This window comes from Hemitrygon akajei, chromosome 2 (assembly GCF_048418815.1).
Source record: "Hemitrygon akajei chromosome 2, sHemAka1.3, whole genome shotgun sequence".
NCBI lineage: Eukaryota > Metazoa > Chordata > Chondrichthyes > Myliobatiformes > Dasyatidae > Hemitrygon > Hemitrygon akajei.
The window spans coordinates 20,734,650-20,754,393 of NC_133125.1; the positions used below are offsets into that span (position 1 = coordinate 20,734,650).

The following is a 19,744-nucleotide window of genomic DNA, read 5'->3' on the forward strand; positions in this document are numbered from 1 at the left end:
ACCCTTACGACGTTAGAGCCATTTACGTGCACAGACCAGTAAAGGCTGTGTAGTGGGTTTTCAGTTTACAGCTCCGGTCAACTGGCCACTTAATGCAACCCGTTTTTATTACAGTCCATTGTTTCTTAAACAATCAAGAGTCCAATCAACAAACGTCAGCGTCAAGCTTACACGTCAAACTGCATAACATCCCCTTCTCCCGCATCCCTCGCCATTTCCTGCCACATTTCTGGATGAGCCAAGTGGAATACTTCAACGCGGCCATTTTCCAAGATTTTACTGTGGGGAGCTGAGTACCTGTCGTCATGACGATTTTGGAGGTGGATGGACACCAGAACCTCAAAGCTTAATCTGACTCACCCCCATCAAACTGGCCGCACTCCAAATGATTCTGACTCAAGTTTCAATAAATTAGCTGGAGACCGAGCCTAAGATTCTACCATTCTGTGTAGCTTCCCAGTGAACGCACTGGGGAATTTAGACTACAATACCTTTCTCAGTTTAAAAACAACTGCGCGGAATTATTTTCGAGAAATATCAAGCTATCTCTGATAAATCAAAATCAAGACACTTGCCAGTTATTGATACCTGCTTGAGGATTTCCAAATTCAGAGTTACGGCTTAAATTTCAAACAATGATTGGTGCAAATCCCTCTGCAACCTTCACACTGGTTGCAATTCAACTGCAATTCGCATCAAATGCAAATCTGCAGTGGTCGCATCACTGAGGATTTGGATATTAGAAAGTAAAATATCAGAGATCAGTCAAGATTAGATGTGACCTATTTATTTTGAACATTTGAACTTTAAATCATGTTAGCTCATCTTGCAACAGAGGTGTCACAGACATGATTGCAATAAAACTATTTATCCTTAGGAACAATTGGTAAATCTACTACTAGCATGACATTTGCAAATACATAAAGAGCCAAGAGGTGCCGTTTACTGGTCAGTGGCCACAGTATACCCCTCTAGACACAAAGATATAGTTTAAACTACGTTGGCAAACATATTCCTTTCAAATTACAAAATAGCAATTTTCTATTTTTTCCCCCCAAAAGAAAGGACTAGAGCTGATGATGTTAAAACAACTAATAAAAGCAAATACAATTGGAAGATGGAATGAATCAGGATTATGCAACAACAAGTTTAGGTTTTAAAGGACATGATGGAAGAGAGGATTGGTGAGTCAAAAGGGACAACAGTTTCAAAATCTAAAACAAAAATACGTTTGCGCAAGGAACAGTGGAATGGGTTTAGAATCCAGAAGAAATAGGCATGGAATATTTCCAAGGACTATACAACTCATGCTCTCAATATTCAATGCCTACTTATTTATTGTAATTGTTTTCCTTTCCTCTTTTTTTATTTGCAGTTTGTTGCCTTTTGCACATTGGTTGTTTGTTGTGTGTGGTTTTTCATTGATTCTATTATGTTTTTCTCATAGTAACCGTGAATGCCCACAAGAAAATGAATCTCAGGATAGGGTATGATGACATATCTGTACTTTGATAGTAAATTTACTTTGAACTTTGAAGAGAAAATACGTGTAGGCCATTATTCTTGAAGCTTTGCGAGAATAAAAGACAGTATTTCACAAGAGCCAAGACTACTGCGATGTTGGCAGTGAAGGGAAGTTACAGCTTTTATGATTTCACCAGTACACTAATAATCAGTGGAAGCTTTAAATTGTACTGAAAGCAAATAATATCAAGTCAAAAAAAATCATCACAAGTTAGCCAATGTATGTTTAAGGATGCTTGAACAAACATTTAAAAGCAAAGTAATGACTCCATAGCAAACAGTGTAAAGATTAGTCAACATGCCAGAACAAATTCAGCATTCAACAGCCACAGCAACAATATTTTGAACAACTGAGGTTATTACCTCAGCTATGAGGAATTCTACATTGCTACCGTAACACTAAATATTTGTTCTAAACCAAATTTATTGAGCAAAAGTTAAGAGAATCTGCTTATAATATTGTAACAAATGCAGCAATATTCCTCCATGCTTTCATAATGTAGGAGGCATAATTTTTGTCATTTTCACTTAGCTCTATGTTGTGGCATTAATACTGGCCCGATACTGCCTTAGCTTCGGTGAACAAAATTACTAAGAAGATAAAGTGCAAATTCAAATACTAGCAAAGCACTTCTCCTCAACCCTTTCTTCCTCAACCTTAAACAAAATATTTTTTAAAATAGAGATGTCAAAAGGAAAGATCAAGCCCACACTGCTAACTTCATCGTACCACATCAATCTTAACATTACACCAAATATAACACTGGCAATATTTTTATCCACCTGAATTGAATTTACAATTTGAAGGACATTATTTTGCATCCTTTAATTAAAATGCATACCAGCTATTCTGTTCAAAGCTGTAAGATAAAGCTCTTAAACTACCTGCTACATGCTTGTTCACATTTGCTTAAATTGTTATCCAATAGATCTGTTTAGTAAATGCGACTAACCAGCTCCAATCCATCAACCCTTGTATTTTGCCGTGTCTTTTGATTATAGTACCTGTTCAACTAACTCTTGTGTACAAATTCTCATGAGGTTTATTATATTCAGCTTTAATAGATCAACAATTAACTGAAACAGTTTAGACTTGCATATCCACCAAACATTAATACAAAAACTTCCACAATATTGGAAGGACATTATTAAGCTGGAATCAATCAGTGCTCAGTACCTCTATGCAGTGGAATTGATCATTTACCCTGGCATCCCAATTGAATGCTCTACTTGCACCTAAATCTACTCACCAGACACCTTCAAAAGTATGGTTAAATCATTTTCAATGCATCCAACTACAATCAGGGGCTCCCAACCTTAATTACGCCATGGATTAACCCGAGGGATCTATGGACCCCAGCTTGGGAATCCCTGATGGAAATGCACATACAATACAATTCAGATTTCTACAGTACAAGCATTAAAAAAATGTTTCAGCAAAAATACTCTGCATGGGGTTCTATTTGTGCCAATGAAAATAAACTTGATACTGAAAATTTAACCAAATCTTTCTATCCACACTGAATGTTGCATCTGGCCAATAACACAAAAGGGACAAATTTTGTGAGTCAATTAGCTGCCTCCATTTGCAAATCCCATCCCTCCATGAGGATGGTGCTTTTCACTTAGCTTTGAGGAAGATTCTTCAATTTTGCGGGTTTTACTTCTTCCTTTCAAATTAATTACTTACAGATTGCCATGTGTTGCCTTTTCCAATTCCCACCCTCACTACCTTGTCCCGTATCCTTCTGAAGCCAGCTTTTTAAAACGTACATGTTCTGGTGTCAGAACACGGGCCTACAGCAGAACAAAAGCAGCTTTTAATGTGGTTATTCCAGCTTCCACAGTGGTCAAAAACTCTGAGGCACAGTCAATATTTACTGGAGTTTGATGGCACCGTTTTATAGTTCTCTCCAGGTGGAATTGCAACAGGGAGCCAAGTCAGAGCCTGGGCTTCCAGAAATATCACAGAAACAGCATTTAAAAAAATTATTAAAAGAACAGAATATAAAATAAAAACTACCTCAAATGACAATATGCTGAAATACCGCTTTAGTCCTCTCACCATGAGCTGCAAGGCTAGAAAACCTATCAATGTAATCAAAACCACACTAGGAATTAAAATCCAGTTTAGAAATAGCACCAACTCCGTTAGTTGTCAAATCAGAACTGATCGTGCATGTAACTCTTGCCTTACAAACTAAACAAATTTTCTCCATTTTCTCCAAAAAAGATGCTGGAGTATAATGACGAATGCTGTATAAAATATATTAATATATCAAAGTAATCTAATATAGAAAATAAGAAATATCTAATGAGTTTTGTATACGTACATCAATTGAAATCCACTGACTTAGTTGTATAGAGGGTGTTATTGATTAAAAAATGTTTCCAAACTATAAGAAAATAAAAATATGACAACACCTCTCATGGATTAAAAGAGACAGAAGACAATGGACTAGAAATTTTGACACTTTGTTCGGTGTCTGTAGTGCTTTTTGTCTGGCAATACTGAGTGGTGCACAGTTGCAACCATTTCCAAGACAAATAACGCCATTCTGTAAATTCAATTAATTATTTCTAATGGCAATTCACCCTTTCACCAATGACACAAAATTCAACATCAGTCACTCGTCAGATGAAATTTATCAGACTGCCCAGGAAATTAGGTCACATTGATCAAAGGCAAAACTCATGATGGATCATTACTGGAAAAACACTGCCTCAGCTGGGATTCCCCTCATGAAGGGCTGAGGCCAGACTTAGGAACGCAAACTGAGCTGGTTCCTTTAATTTTCCTCAAGTAATTTATTCTCCTTGGTTCCTTGCTAACACCCCACATTATCACCACCACCACCACCACAGACTCGATTCCTGGGGAACCAGTCAAACTCTGGCCACTCTCTTCTAACAGAAGCCCAAGATCCAGATGAATTAAAATTATTTAATGAGCGCTGTGCATATAATTCCAACCAAAGAAATTCCATGAACATTTTTTTAACTATATTTTGTGAATTGATCTTCATTAGAGGTAAAATCTAAACCTATTTATATTAGCATAAAATTCATAACCATAAAAGGCTGGGGGTATGGGTTGAGAGGGATAATAAATCAGTCACAATAGAATGGCAGTACAGACTTAATGGGCTGAATGGCCCAATTCTGCTCCTATGTCTTTTGGTCTTATAAAGAGAAAGTCTGTTTTCCGTGTACCCTCAATGTGAATTGCCATCGATGTCAAGTTCTTGTAAATAATGCAACTTTTAAGATCTAAGCTGAGCCAAATAACCCCATTCATCTGTAAAACTCTGGTGAAGTGATGCTTGTGGTTACAAATGGCTTATCACCCGATTCAGCAACTGGATGCTGCTGCCAGTTAAACTGACTGTCATTTGAAGGAGTCCCAAGTTTACTTTATTTGGTCTAACTAATCTCATGAAGACAAATCTGTCCTATTTTCACACACCTGAATGAACGTTTCGCTTTGTTTGCAATGCTCTCAAATGGTTTTGTGACAGCTTCACTGAATATGAACAAGCATATGTATTGGAATTTGGTGCTCTCGTTACATGTGAAGACTTGTAAATTAAAGTTCCCTTTTCACATATTTCTTCCTCACTTTAGAATCTATGAGAATTGGGATATTCAGACCTAGAGTGAAATAACTTACTCTTTTCTGATGGAATGTTTGTGTTGACCTTACTTTAAAACTTTTACTATCTAATCTTGATCTAACAAGGTACAGTGTTAGCTCAATCTGATATCTTGTTAAGATAAATTTACGACCTCTTCAATTATAGTTGACCATACTGCCAAGACCTTTTTTAAAATGAAACAAAATATTCATTATGATAAACGTTCACAACATACGGAATCACTACCCCTTAGGTTTACATTACAGCTTTCAAGAATCATTCACTTTCAAATATTCTTTCAATTATTTTCATAGCCTGGCAACATTAAGTGCTTTCATAATTTAAAGTACCAACTTCTATAATAAATTGCAACTAGAACGATAATGACAACAATAATATCTGTTCATTTAAAGCTGTCCTTAAGTACCTCCATTTTTCTATTCCCGCAATTCACATCTTTGACTCCCTTATTCTATTGAGTAGCCACAGATAAATGTCAATTGTCTAAGTACAACATCTGCACTTTGAAAGCTGAATTCTCAAAGGAAAATGAACAATCGGCTCTATAAATGTATTGTCAAAACTGACTTACCAATGTAAAACAATAAAAAAAAGTTTTTTTTTCAATTTTATTGTTAAAACTGACTAATTCCAGTTTTATTTATTATTTCTCCAATTTGCATTCCAGTTCCAAGTTGCAAAATTAGTTTTTATACAGGAGTAATTGAGGCTATTGAAAATCTTAAAAATTACAAGGCGTGGTCATGAGCGTATACATTCTGATTAACAACCCGGAATCAGCGACAAATACAACTATCTGCCTGAAGAATAGTAGTCTCCCCTTCAGAATGCTCCCAGCCATTCTCCTGCATTTGATCTGTAATTATTCATTAGTTTAGAACGGTATTAACTTCAATCAAAAATGAAGCAATTGTTAAAATGTTCACAAGCTTTCGAGAGCTAATTCCAGCTGGTGCAAAAGGGAGCTGGCTCAGCTTTGCCTAGTACTCTGAAACTACACAAAACTCGTCATTTTGAAAGAAGCCCCTTGTATATCATTACCCCATTCAGATCTGAATGTGAGCGCACCTCAACGGTCACCTACGCAACCACTCTGTGATGGTGGTGTCAAAATACAGCAGCTGACGGCAAGGGCAGCAGCCCCATCCTTCTTAGAAGAATGCCATATGCTTTTAAAAACCATTTGCTAAACTGAAATTCTCTACTTTTTGATGAAGATACACAAATATATTTAAGATATCTGTTCCACTGCAAATCAAATGAGCCAGGACTTCATTTACAACTCACTACAGTCCCCTCTCCCCCTCACTGGTTAGTCCAACCCATTGGTTTCTTTGTCCTTTCCTTGCGTCAGAAAGAAACCATGTAGTCTCGCCTTGGACTAGACCCGTGAAGATATGGAACTAAGCTTTTGAGCCTATTCAATCACCACCCTCCCTCAGCACACAATCTTACTGTGCTTCTCTAGGCTATATACGTGGGGGCAGCTGTTTGCATGGAAAGAGGAAATACAGCATCCATGAGCTGAAGGGTTCTGAGATTTCATTCAGCGAAATAGAATTTTATGAAAGGGACCAATCACTGCTTGGTAGAATGTATTAAGACTTGGGTGAGTTAGTCGGGTATAAACTCACCTCACGAAAAACAATATATGACACTCTCAGATTGATGACTGCTCCCATTTTTGCTGTCGCCTTTAAAATAATCTTACTTCTCAGCAGCAATATATGTTTTGTTATACAGGTGCAGAATTAACTCAGGGTTGTGTACACAAGCTCAATACAAACTTAAAAGTCAGAATGTTTCCGTACATTACCTGCTCGGAATTATCTCTAGCATCACCCATAACCAACATATAAAGGTTGATCTGTTTGCCTCCAGCCCACACGTAGGCTCCTCTGAAAAGCAGAGCTCCCAAGAACTGCCCACAGTACTTTTGAAGACACCACAAACAATAAACAAATGTAAGTGGAGAAAACAAACCCAAGACCAGGTCAGAAGACAACTATGCACATGGAAAAGTTTGAGGGATGGAGTAACCCATCACACTTCCCCCTCATGATAGTCATTGGTAAAACACATACTTGGTCTTGCTTTTACCCCCAAAGTGACAAGTTTAACAAAAGTGACAGCCCTTTCTGTAATTAGTTTTCATTGTTCCCCAGACAGTCAAAGCTCACAGCAGACCCCTGTCTTTTCTGCTTTAAAGTATTATGAAAAATTCTCCTTTGACAAGTATTTAATTACTACATAGCCCTAAAAAGAATGCTGACAGGATATCGTGGGTGCCGAGGAAAGACGGGCTGCTACAATGGATTCAGAACCAGCAAGAATAGACAAGAAAGCCCTTCCCATTTTTCATCAAGCCACAATCAAAGAGAGCACGGAAGAGGCAGCAAGGTAGTGTAACAGTGCAATCGCTTTACAGTACCAGCTGTAAGATATGCATTCGATTCCCCCCCCACTGCCCGTACAGTTTGTCCTTCTCCCCGTGACATTGTAGGTTTCCTCTAGATGATAGGGTTTCTTCCCACATTCCAAAGGTTGCAGAGAGAGAGTCAATGAGCCGTGGGCACGCTATGTTGGCGTTGGAAATGTGGCAACTCTCGCGAGCTGCCCAGCACAGTACTCACTGGTTTGATTTAACCATATAACAACTACAGCACGGAAACAGGCCATCTCGGCCCTTCTAGACCGCACCGAACGCTTACTCTCACCTAGTCCCATTTGACGCTAAGCAACGCATTTTATTGTATATTTTGATGCACTGAACGTGATAAATAAAGCCAACCATTTTAGCATTTTGCATTTGCAGTGCCCATCACATAGAAAATTCTATTGAGTGCTGGAACAGCAGGGAAAAATGAGATTAGGACATAGCAAGAGGTGGAAGGAACAGCGATCAATGACATTGTGAAGGGAGGGCAGAAATGTAAGAACAAGAGGTCAAACAGCAGGCAATATTGCTGGGAGAAATTTCTGAATTAAAGATGGAAATTGCCCCACCATCAATGACAAAGAAAACATTGCTTCTGGATTCAGTTAGGGCCATGTCAGTGCTGTGAGAAGGGTGTAATTATAACTGAAGTGATTCTGAAAGGTAATTACAGAAAAAATGTGTAGATATTTGGCATGCACAGTCAACATGCATCACCTTTTGGAGAGATAAGGGATTTGGAGAAAGAGCACACTTGAAAGACAGAAATGTCAAGAGGATTTTTAAAAATCTAAGTACAAGTCAGAACAAAAAGTTTGGCAAGGAAGGAGGCAATGCCTAAAAGGAAGGCACCATCCACAATCCCAGGAAGAGGCATCCTCCTGTCAAACTTCCTTGACAACTAATTAGGTTGCAGGATTGATTTGAATTATCAAGCAACTGGATGCATTTATATCTGATAGCAAAAGTGGCATGGGATTATCAAAACCGACTGTGTAAGTAACTGGAGTATACGATGAATGGCTGCTACTGGGGGTTTCTTCCCCGGTGTATTAATTTATTTTCTTTAAAAAAAAATTTAATACTGGTCTGAATAATCATGGCTTCTTTAAGCCTTTGCATAAACTAACTGCTTTGTTGGAAAAAATGCAATTAATATTAGCAAATCTAATGAGAGGAAGAAAACGAATATAGGCAAAATATTAAAAGCTGCCTTAGAGTTAAATATTCAGGTTAAAGATGGTGCAAATAAGGCAAAATGGTCAATTCTGGAATTACACATAAAAATTTAAAAGGCTTGATGTACATAGCTGAATGTATTCCTCTTGATATTTCTATGTCGAGTCTTTGAAATTTGCAAAATGCTTCCTTTATTCTTAGGAAAGTCGTATCTTACTTGAACTGTATTGAATTGGTCAGGAAATTTGTTTTTAAAAATCGTACAGTATGAAAGAAATACTTGTTTTATACAACTACAGCAAATTGTATATAGAGAATAAATGTTACAAAAATTGATTTAAACTATTTTCAGTTTTTAAAAATGATCAGATTTCTATCATCTTTGTTACTTTCTTGCAAAGTATTATTTTTCCTTACAGGGAATCACACAATGATACCTCCATACAACTATACTTTTATTCACTGTTTTATTCATATTCCAAATAAAGATACACCAATGAGGATTGGTTTCTGGTTACTTTAAAAATGTATATTCATAGTTATATCACACAGAAATAAACCTAGCTGCTCACCAATAAACCCCACCCCCACCTCACCAATGCCCAGCTCTAATACATTCACAGACTAGAGGCAATTTACAGTCACCAACTAACCTGCCAAACCATACATCTTTGAGATTTGGAAGTTAAAGTGGAACACCTGCCAGAAGCCCCTGTGCTTGTACTGAGAACATCAAAAAGCATTGCGCTGCCTCAAACATGATAACTGTTGTAACTGCAGTACAGAGTTTGTACATTTCTCCCCGTGACCGCGTGGGTTTCCTCCGGGTACTCCGACTTCCTCTCGCATCCCGAAGACCTACAATCACGATTAGGAAGTTGTGGGCATGCTAGGTTGGTGTTGGAAGCATGACACCCTCAGCACAATTCTTGCTAATTTGATTTGACACAAATGATGCATTTCACTCTATGCTGTCAAAGTACATGTGAGGAACAAAGCTAATCTTTCTCTCTTTCTAAATCCTGTGAAAATGAACACCTTCCATAACATAACTGCATTACCATACTAGAAATTATCTTAATTTTAAGCATCCAATAGATATGTACAATATCTTGCCAAAATAATAGGTAAGGATCTATTTGCTTACATTATTTCAAAAAAGGAAAAATATCCTACATATTTGCCAAGCTTCTAGAGCAAGAATACACATCTGAAGATCCACTTTGAGTACAACTACTATAAATGTCTGCTCTTCTATGTGCATGAATTGGTTCCTCGATTCCAACTTTTTCTTTTGGCAATTTTCTCTTCTCTCTTACAAAGTAAGCCCTGGCTGGACCCCTTAAAGACTAATTACATTCATTCCTTTACTCTTGCACAGCATGGTATTGTTAGATTACCAGATCCACAGCAACAGGACGGCAGAAAAGGCTCATCTTTGGCTACTTCACACCAACCAGGATGCAGCATCTGGGTGGGTCGGAATGTAACCCCTTCATTAAAGCATTTGCAGATCTGAAAGGGAAGAATTTTTCTCTCTTTTCAGGGACAAGGGTAATTAACCTCTAATAATTTGCTCGTCAGTACCTTCTCTCTGGAGGCAGCAGCCTGTGAAACCCTTACTTGGACCTGGCTTCTCTCGACTTCACACAAAAGGACCACATTGAAGGAGCTGGGTTTGCTCCTGTAGCAGTCACTGGATACAGCAAAGCCATTAACTTTAACTAAAGCACCATATAATGAACTGCAAAACCCTATTCTGTTGAATTTTACAATCAGAAACAGAACACATTTATGAGCAGCAGCAGTCCCCTTCCTGGAAGTGCTGAAACAGTCACTCAAACTTTCCCCTGCAAATAAAATGCAGTCCCCCACCCCAGTCCATAATAATCAGCATTAATCCTACTCGCATGCAGCATTAAATCTCCAGACCAGCAGTGAGGATTCTCTTGTTTCTTTTGCACATCAATATATTCATTTTTCCCCAATTAATATTTCTAAATAGTCTTCTCCAGTAATACAGAAATTGAAAAGACAAGGATGATAGTAGAAAAAATGCATTTTTTATAGTGGCTGCTGAAAGGAAATGCATTGAAATGAACAAAGAACCTTAGAGTCCTTGTCTTTAAGGTATAGCCATTAATACATTTATCCTATTTATGCTATGGCCAATAAATATAATTTTTATTTGCAATTTTCCCTCCAGATATACTTGTTTTAATATCTACTAATTTGTGGATTTTATCCATATTGCAAAGAAACATTAGGGGAAATGAATGATTGTACTTTCTGTAAAAAAAAAGTACAATACAATTGTCATCATTTTTGCATATTTTCACAGAGAACTACGGCAACAAAATGAAATATATGTAGCTGGTAGTTAAAGACATCAAACTGGGCAGCCAGTGTCATCAAGGGCATCCAGTCAAATGTTGGGATACACTAAAATGCAAAAGTGTTCGCCTGCCACTTAGGTGATACCTCGATTTTCAATATTCAGTTTTACTGATGGCGAATTCCACCACCATTTATCATCTAAATTTTGATGAAGAAACTCTATACTGAGATTTCGATCAAGTCTTTGCATCACTGCAAAGTTTTCATGTTATCTTCCCAGTTTTCTAGGAGAGGAAAAAATAAACTAATGTATTAATCAAGCAACTCAAAAGAACTTGGAGTGAAAAGAGCGTGAAAGACTTTTCTACTGTTGCTCATAATTATGGAAACTGAAAATTACAACAAGCGGCAAATGTTCTGTCGGTGTTCTGAAATACCACAATACAATTCACTTCAATATAGACATCTTTAAACAGAGTTCCGCATGGTTTCTTTATTATAGATATTCGAAAAGCCACAAGGTAAAAGGCCAACTCGTTAAAAAAAATGTACCATATTTCATCACTGCAGGAGTCATTTTCTTTGATAAAACATTGATAGAACCTATGAGTACATCAAATAACTAAAGTAAGTGCAACAAAAGTTGGCGGAATTGAATTTTTTTATTATTCCCAATTCATCATATTTAGACCCACAAAGGAGATAACAGAGCCTTCAATCATACCAGGCCGGGTGAGGAAATTCTCCCAATAGCTTAGAATCCAATTTGTAAGCTGGAAACAGGTTTTTGCCTAGCAGTAGAGTAAATGCGAAAAAAAAACATGCCCTGTGACCTAAATCCATTTGTTCATCTCAGCTCAAACTGGGGCATTACCAACGCGCTAGAAAGAAAGGGAGATACACAGGAATCGAGGGAACTTTGCACAGAACATACCAAGTGGGATACTGACAGTGACACACAGATAGATAGAGGATAACACAGTAAGAGAAAAAACATAAAGTACACAAATCACAATGAAAAATCCAAAAGTGCACTCAAGCACGTTCAGTAAGCTAAAAAAAAGCAGTAGATGTAGTGAAGACCCTCTCCAAAACAAAAACACAATTTACTGATTCACAGAAACAGATACATAAAGAGAAGATAACAAAAGAATGGCACAGAGTGTGGAGCTGATGAAATTGATTTATATATAATTTGTGAGCAGCAGGGTAAAGGACAATTATACACGCACTTAAAACCAGAGATGGAAAACACATTAGACAAAATGACAGAATCGGCCAAAACGTAGCTCATTCAATAGCACCGACCTGAATCACTAATTGTATGTTTAACAATTGTGTGTTACTTTGAATGAAACAATAAAACAAGCTTTTGATGTGCACTCACTTTTTAAACTGAAGTTTCTCTACAGAAAATTAATACATTTGAGAAGTCATTGAACCAAGTTTAAAATCGAAAAAATTTAATTGTTTGCAATTGTTTTATTTTAAAATGCAATTATATGCAAATTTCAACAAGCTATTCTGGAAAATATTTTCATCTTTGCCACTCGATTATTCAAATAGAATATGTTAGTCACTGGCACAAATAGACACTCAAATCTTTGGTAAATAAAACGTTTGGCGAGAAAACCAGAAAGAACAATTGATGACGACAAATGGCAGGATTTCGAAGGATTTGTTCAAAATTATTTGCGGCACGGCAGCTGGAAATGTGCTGAGAGATACCTTTGAAATGGGAACCTCTCAATTAGTTCCTCATGCAGCAAGTTATTAGAACTTTTTTCCCGTTTTGATCCATCAATGTTTAATTTTACTGAAATTTTACTGTCCCACATTTAGGTTGACTTCTGAAATGGAAACTTTCGCTATCTTCTAATCAGTTCGAGAAGAGGTGTGTGAGCATGGGTGGGGTCGCCAGAAGGTGCAGCTGAAAATCGGAACTAAATGTTGCGTTTTTATTCTTGCAAAAGTCATTTTTTTATGTTCGATCTCGTTAAAAAGTAAACGCTGATAGCACTAGCGATGTATTTGGTAAGTTTTAAACTGTACTCGGGCAGAGGACACTTATATAAGAACATCTGTAGGAATCGTCACGGTTGTAAGGTTTGTGACTGCCCTGATCGGACAGTAACCCTGAAAGGTTTTTTTTTTACTGGCGGTGTATCCGAAGCTGGGGATCTCAGACTGACGGCTGAAGCCGTCTCCAAGTTTCACTCAAACTTTAGCGCCTCTCGCGCTCACAATAAGCAGGAGGCACCGCCTGCACAACTCCAAGTAGTTGCGTCTCACACGTGCACCACTTTCAGCTCACATTTAATAACCCTCTGCCCCTGCACCTTTTATATAACATACACCTTTTTAAAAAAAATCTTTAAACCCTGCGGGCGGACTATGAAGCCGCCTTCGGCACCCTAGCGCGCCTCCCTTATTGATATGGTCTCAGTCGGGGGAAGGGCTGGCGGAGAAGCCGGCGACGGACGGACAGACTTGGCTGGCTCGATGATGGGAGTCTCGGCCGCCGCTTTCACGCTGTCCTGGGAAGGCAGTGCAGCGACTTGTTGGGAGGTGCTCGAGTTCCCAACTCCTCTGCGGGCAGAGCAGAGAGAGAGAGAGAAGCGGCGGCGTTCAAACCCCCGCGCCCAGAGCCGCAACTTTTAAACGGTGCGGGCGTCTCATTGCCATTCAACACACTAACCCGATCCATGTGCCTGTCACTACAGCGATAAGCACGGTTCATCACCTGAAAACGCTCCCCCAGTCTGCCTCGGGATCACAAGGAGTCGAGTCGGACTAGTGTAATATTAGGATTTCTAACCCCCCCGCCCCTCCACACACACACACACCTACCTTTCACAAAATAATGTCACCCACAGGGTTTAGCAGAAAATAACCCAGACCTGTGGAAGCAGCAGTTTCTGCAACTCCCAGCGGAGATTTCTGCATTTAGTATCAGAAGAGGCAACTGCGGCGCTGCCTCCCCCGCCGCCGCGGTGCAGCCGGGCCGGGCCGGGTCGGGCGGCCCGCTCCAGCGCGCCTTACCTCGGGTTGCTGCTGTTCCAGTAGACGGCGTACCGATCGGCCACCACTTTGCCGGGCTCCTGCGACCAAACACACATCCAGAGCAGCAGGAAGACGACAAGTATCTCCGTGTTGATCATGGCTGCAGCGGAGATGAGAAGAACCCGCCCTTTAAGTCTGCCTGTAACAGACACTCTTCCAAAGTTAAAGCTTCAGATGTTCAGTCTCTTCAGATAATTCAAAGTCCGGAATCGGATTGATAAAAGTCCAAAACTGTAGCAAGAAATGGTTAGGAAATACCTGTAACGGTGCAAACCGCTTCAAAGCAACAAGAGACCCCGCTGCAGGTATTAATTCATTGGAACCACGTTGAGTGTGAGGCAGTGGTCTGTGAAATCAAATAAAACAATTACGAATTCCCGGACCCACTGTCAGGAGGGAGTGAGGTTGGCGCAAAGTTCTGCGAAACGAGGTTAGAAGTCCGCAATCTGTATGCAACTGGGGCAGCGATCAGCCAAAAAAAAAAGTCGGTGCAAAGAGAGCCTGAAGTAACGGCGTGCGTTGTTGGTGCTGCTGGTGGCGGTGATGTGTGAGAGCGAGATCGATGTTTTAAATTATATGTGTTCAGTTACTGGGAGTATAACAAGACCGGCTGGAGAATCCCGAGGCGACAGTCCCCAGTCAATCAGTCAAAAGCATCCTTCTTTTTTTTTGCCTCGCCTACCCCTCCCTCCCCAGAACCCCCCACCCCCCGCTGAAGATAAGAGCTGGAAGCAAGTCGTCGCCGCCGCAGCTTTCGCACTCAGGAGTGCGAGCTCTCCGCAAACACGGTGCGGGCAAGCAGCGACCGACACGAACAGGAGCTGCCCCTCCTGCACAAGGGGGGGGGTGTTGTTTTTTTTTGGGGGGGGTTGGGTTTGGTGTACGCCCCTCCCCTGTCGGGCTGAGAGAGGCGAGCAGCCAGGATCCCGAGGAGAAATCCGAGTCGGGCGGAGAGCCGAGCCTGCAGGACGAGCGCGCCGCTGCTTCATTGACAGTCTGGCGGCTCCGGCTTGTTTTGGGGGCCGGCGGGGGAGGCGGATCAGCTGGAGGGGCGGGGCCTGGGCGGGGGGTGGGCGGAGCGCCGGCCCCTGCCTCCAGCGCCGATTGGCTGGGCCGGGTCCCGCCCCCCAGACCCTCTCCGCCAATATCTGCACTCGTCCGAGGCCCGGCCAAGTCACAGCGCTGGCGGCGATGCCGGGGCTTGGCGCTCGGTTGTCATCTCGCATCTTCTCAGCACCCGGCATTTGCTTCCCATTCCTCTCCAGCCTGGTTTGAGCAAACCGGTTCATTGCATCGAAAAGAATTATGGCCCCTCTGATCTTCTCCACGACCATCTGCCTTTGCAAAGATCGCGCCTTGACTTCTGATGAGAAACTCACCTGTTAGTCAATAAGCTAGGTAAAGAATGTGCCGCTTTTGGCTTTATGTGGACGGCTTTAAAATGTGGAAAAATATGAAGGCACAGATATACATTCGCTCCAGTGGAGAGTTGATGTTATTTGTCCCGCATCATTAGTTATAAATCCTTTCAAAATAAAGCCACGAGAGCAGCAGTGAGGCAGATCACTTTCACTTGTCACCACCGCTGCCATCACATCACCCAGCTTTGCTCCAACACGCAGTCTATCGAATTTAGCGAGGATGAGTGCTTGCCCGTTTTTTTCGCACGCTGTGCCTGCTCTTTCGTCTCCCCTGTTTATTCGGGAATGTGAATTTGTCCGCCTCACTCAGCCAGCCCTCGTGATTGAATTTACAAATGGGAGCCGCCGGTTAGACGGCTCCAACGCTCCCCCTGGCGGCGTCGCCACCTACTGCCGCCACGGCCCCGGGAGAAACAAACCCTCGCCGCAGTCCCATCCAGATAAGTCAATTCATCAAGGAAAAGTTCAGTTGATACAAATCTGAATATCGAGCTGTATAAAACCAAAGTTCACGACGTCAAAGAAAATTAGCTAGCAATATCAGCACCCCTCCCCCCCCCCTCTACCTTCTATATTGGCTTGAAAACTTGGGGTTTTGATGAAATGTCATCAAATTCTATTTCGTATGTTTTACCATGGTCTAAAACGATTTTAGATGGAACTAAGATATATGGACCCTATTTTAATAGAATCATTAATCTGAAAATAAAACTGGAAGAGCTTGATAGCTTTGATTTCACAAGCTAGGCAAAGTTGGGTACTTAAGAGGAAAAGTTTGATCTGATGCAGAACCATAAATGGTGGTAATAAATCGCCTGCTGATTTTTATATCCCTCCCTAGAATTGAACTTGCTGGGAAATTAATGTCATTTTCCATATAGTTAAAGGAATGTAAAAAAAATAAAGCAGATGTTGAGAGAAATAATGGAAGGGGTCAGATGTAAAGAGTGACAGAATATAAACATTGTCAAAGACTGTTTCTGTGACTTCAGAAGGTTTAGAAACAGATATGTTACTGGAATCACTGTTGAGGCTGCAGAAGTAATAGCAACGGCAAAGAACAGTGGGAAATCAAAGAAGATGGCAGAGGAGTCGAGGGCCAATCAAGTTTACGGTCTGTGGATCTTCTTGAATTGGGTGTTTTCTTCCTCTCAGGCAGTCCCTCAGAATTGTGGCTGACTTGCTTCCACTCAGGTTTTGAAGATTCTAGGATGGCTACGAAGGCCAATGTGGAAGAGCAGGCTCTTCAGCACATCAAGTTTGCGCTACCATTTTGTCGTGGCTGATTTATTATCCCCATCAATCACATTTTCCTGCCTTTTCCCCCGTAACCTTTAATGTCCTTACTAAATCAAGAACCTATCAACCTCCTCTTTAAATATACACAATGACTTTGCCTCTACAGCCATCTGTGGCAATAAATTCCATGGATTCACCACCTTCTGGTCCTGGACTCACCCACTATAGGAAACATCCTCACCATTCTATCTAGACCTTTCAATGTTCAATGATAGGTTTCAGTGAGTTTCCCTCCTCATTCTAAACTCCAGCAAGTACAGATCCAGAGCCATCAAACACTCCTCGTACATTTGATGGCTCGGAGCCTGTTCTTTGGCCCTGGAAATGATGCTTTCATCCTGAGATCATTCTCGTAAACCTTCTCTGGACCCTCTACAATGCCAACACAGTCTGCCACAAATGGGGCAGGAGGTCTCCAACAGGGCACATTGTGAGGCGGGCCATTCCTTCTGTCTTTGGTGTTTTCCCAGTGCATGGATCTTAATACCATCCTGAAAGCTCATTCTCCACTTTGAGTGGTCATGGACTGGAGGTTCCCAGGTACAGTGGTAGTGTTTCACGTGATTCTCAGATGTACTTGAGGTCTCCTTAAAGAAATGAAACACCACCACTGATTCCTGGGAACCTGTTACTTTGAGATGGGCCATGTCGTTCGAATCTCTGACACCAGACACTCGACTCCATGTCTTATCAAAGGAAGAGATTCCAGGTGGATAGAGAAAAAGATTGACAGATGCAGTCAAGACCTCCTTAAAAATGTTCTTTGTCCACCTGGTAGCCTGTTTCTATAAATCACTCAACACATCCAAAACGCTGAAAGAACTCAGCAGGTCTGGCAGCATCTATGGAAATGAATGAATAGTTGGCCTTTCAGGCTGATACCCTTCATCAGCACCAGGATGGAAAGGGGTAGGTTCCAAAATAAGAAAATAGGGAGTGGAAGGAAAACAAGCTGGAAAGTGATAGGTGAAGCCAGGTGGGTGGGGAAATGGGATGAAGTAAGAAGCTGGAAGGTGATAGATGGAAAAGGCAAAGGGCTGGAGAAAAAGGAATCCGATAGGAGAGTGGACCATGGGAAAAAGGGAAGAAAGGGGAGCATCAGGGAGAGGTGATAGGCAGGTAAGGAGACTAAAATGGGGAGTTGAAATTGTGGGAGGGGAGAGGAAAAAAATTACCTGAAGTTGGTGAAATCAATGTTGATGCCATGAAGTTGGAGGCTATCTAGATGGAATATGAGATGTTGCTCTTCCACCCTGACAGTGGCAGAAGAGGAAGCCATGGACCAACATGTCGAAATAGGAATTAAAATGTTTGGGCACCGGGAAATCATACATTTTGTAGATGGAGTGGGGGTGCTCAACAAAGTGATCTACCAATCTTTGGCGGGGCCCACCAATGTAGAGGAGGTGGTATCAGGAGCCTCAGATACAGTAGACGATCCCAACAGATTCGCAGGTGAAATGATGCCTCACCTGGAAGGATTGTTTGGAACTCTGAATAGTTGGAGGCAAAGTTGATTAAATTAAATTGATTAGCTCAGGATGGGTGCACAAAGTAGCACGAACTCAATGGGTCGGGACGATTACACCAGTGCAATCGTCAATGTAGTGGAAGAAGAATTGGTTAGCATTACCGGGGAAGGCTTGGAACATGGACTGTTCCACGTAGCCAGCGCAAAGGCAGGTATAGCTGGGGCCCATGTAGTTGATCATGGCTACACTTTGAATTTGGAGAAAGTCAGAGGAGCCAAAAGAGAAATTGTTGCAGGTGAGGACTAGTTCCACGAGATGGAGGAGTATGGTGGAGGGGAACTGGTCAATGTCTGTTGTGGAGAGCTATGAATGATTGGTTATGGTATCATTAGTGGTTGTTGCAGTTGTATAAAATAAAAATTGTAAGTGATGAGTGTTAAGATAGTTAAAGATATAATTAATTGTTAACTCCTCTATTTTGGTAGAGACATTGTCTAAATTGCATTTATCAAGCATTACACTGATGATTTCAACGTATCTTTGTTGAAGTGTACTTTGCCTGTTTTTGTATTAGTCATAATAATTGCTACATTTGTAATATTCTGTGAATTATCTTTATTTTTCACCTCTTTAAAATTAAAATACAAGTCATTATTGGCTGGGTCTCAGCCCAGCACATTGACTCTTTATTCCCCTCCACAGATGCTGCCCGATCTGCTGAACTCCACCAACATTTTGTGTATGTTACTCTGTATTTCCAGCATCTGCAGAATCTCTTCTATTTAATAATTATTGACACTGATCTGAGATGACTGTTTTGAGACAAATTCATGCTGATATAAAGTCTGGGTGGCAGCAACAAGGTTGAATTGAATCCATTGCCACAGAAGGCATCTGCAGCATCTGCAAATCCATCCTGCTGGTCTTCCAAATGGGCTGTACCAAAGTTGGGCATTATAACCTGGAGAGGACCTGTAAATCATGAAGTTTTATGGCAGTAACTTGAGTCAATGAGCCACATTTCAAACTTCCACTCTCAACTTGCAAATCATGGAGGGAATGAAGTATTCCTCAGCCACCCTAGAATTCGTCAACTGGCTATCAAACTGCAATATATGATCTTAATTAAATGTCTCCCTTTTATCTATCCCCACCAAAAAGGGGAATATATAAGCATTTATTTTTAATCTGAAAATTTATAATTTCTGCATACTGTTGGTTGGCTGTACTTATTCTTATCAGATAACTGATCAATAACTAGCAAGGTTGCAAAATATGTAAGGATATTTTAATCGCTAGGAGTTACATTGTTGGCATATTATTCCATTTTAATTATTTGGTTGTTCTCATTCCATT

The 19,744-nt window shown here is 40.6% G+C and overlaps 1 protein-coding gene across 2 annotated transcripts in view; it reads right to left on the bottom strand.

The window, feature by feature from the left end:
- Positions 1-15,255, bottom strand: part of LOC140739687 (ephrin-A5-like) — a 197,323-nt gene extending 182,068 nt beyond the window's left edge. The window contains exon 1 of one of the 2 annotated variants that reach the window (XM_073068085.1): positions 14,176-15,255. In XM_073068085.1, the coding sequence (XP_072924186.1) occupies positions 14,176-14,294 (119 nt within the window). In that variant the 5' untranslated portion in view covers positions 14,295-15,255. The remainder of the gene's footprint in view (positions 1-14,175) is intronic. The other variant, XM_073068075.1, reaches the window with a different exon arrangement.
- Between the last annotated feature and the right edge of the window lie 4,489 nt (positions 15,256-19,744).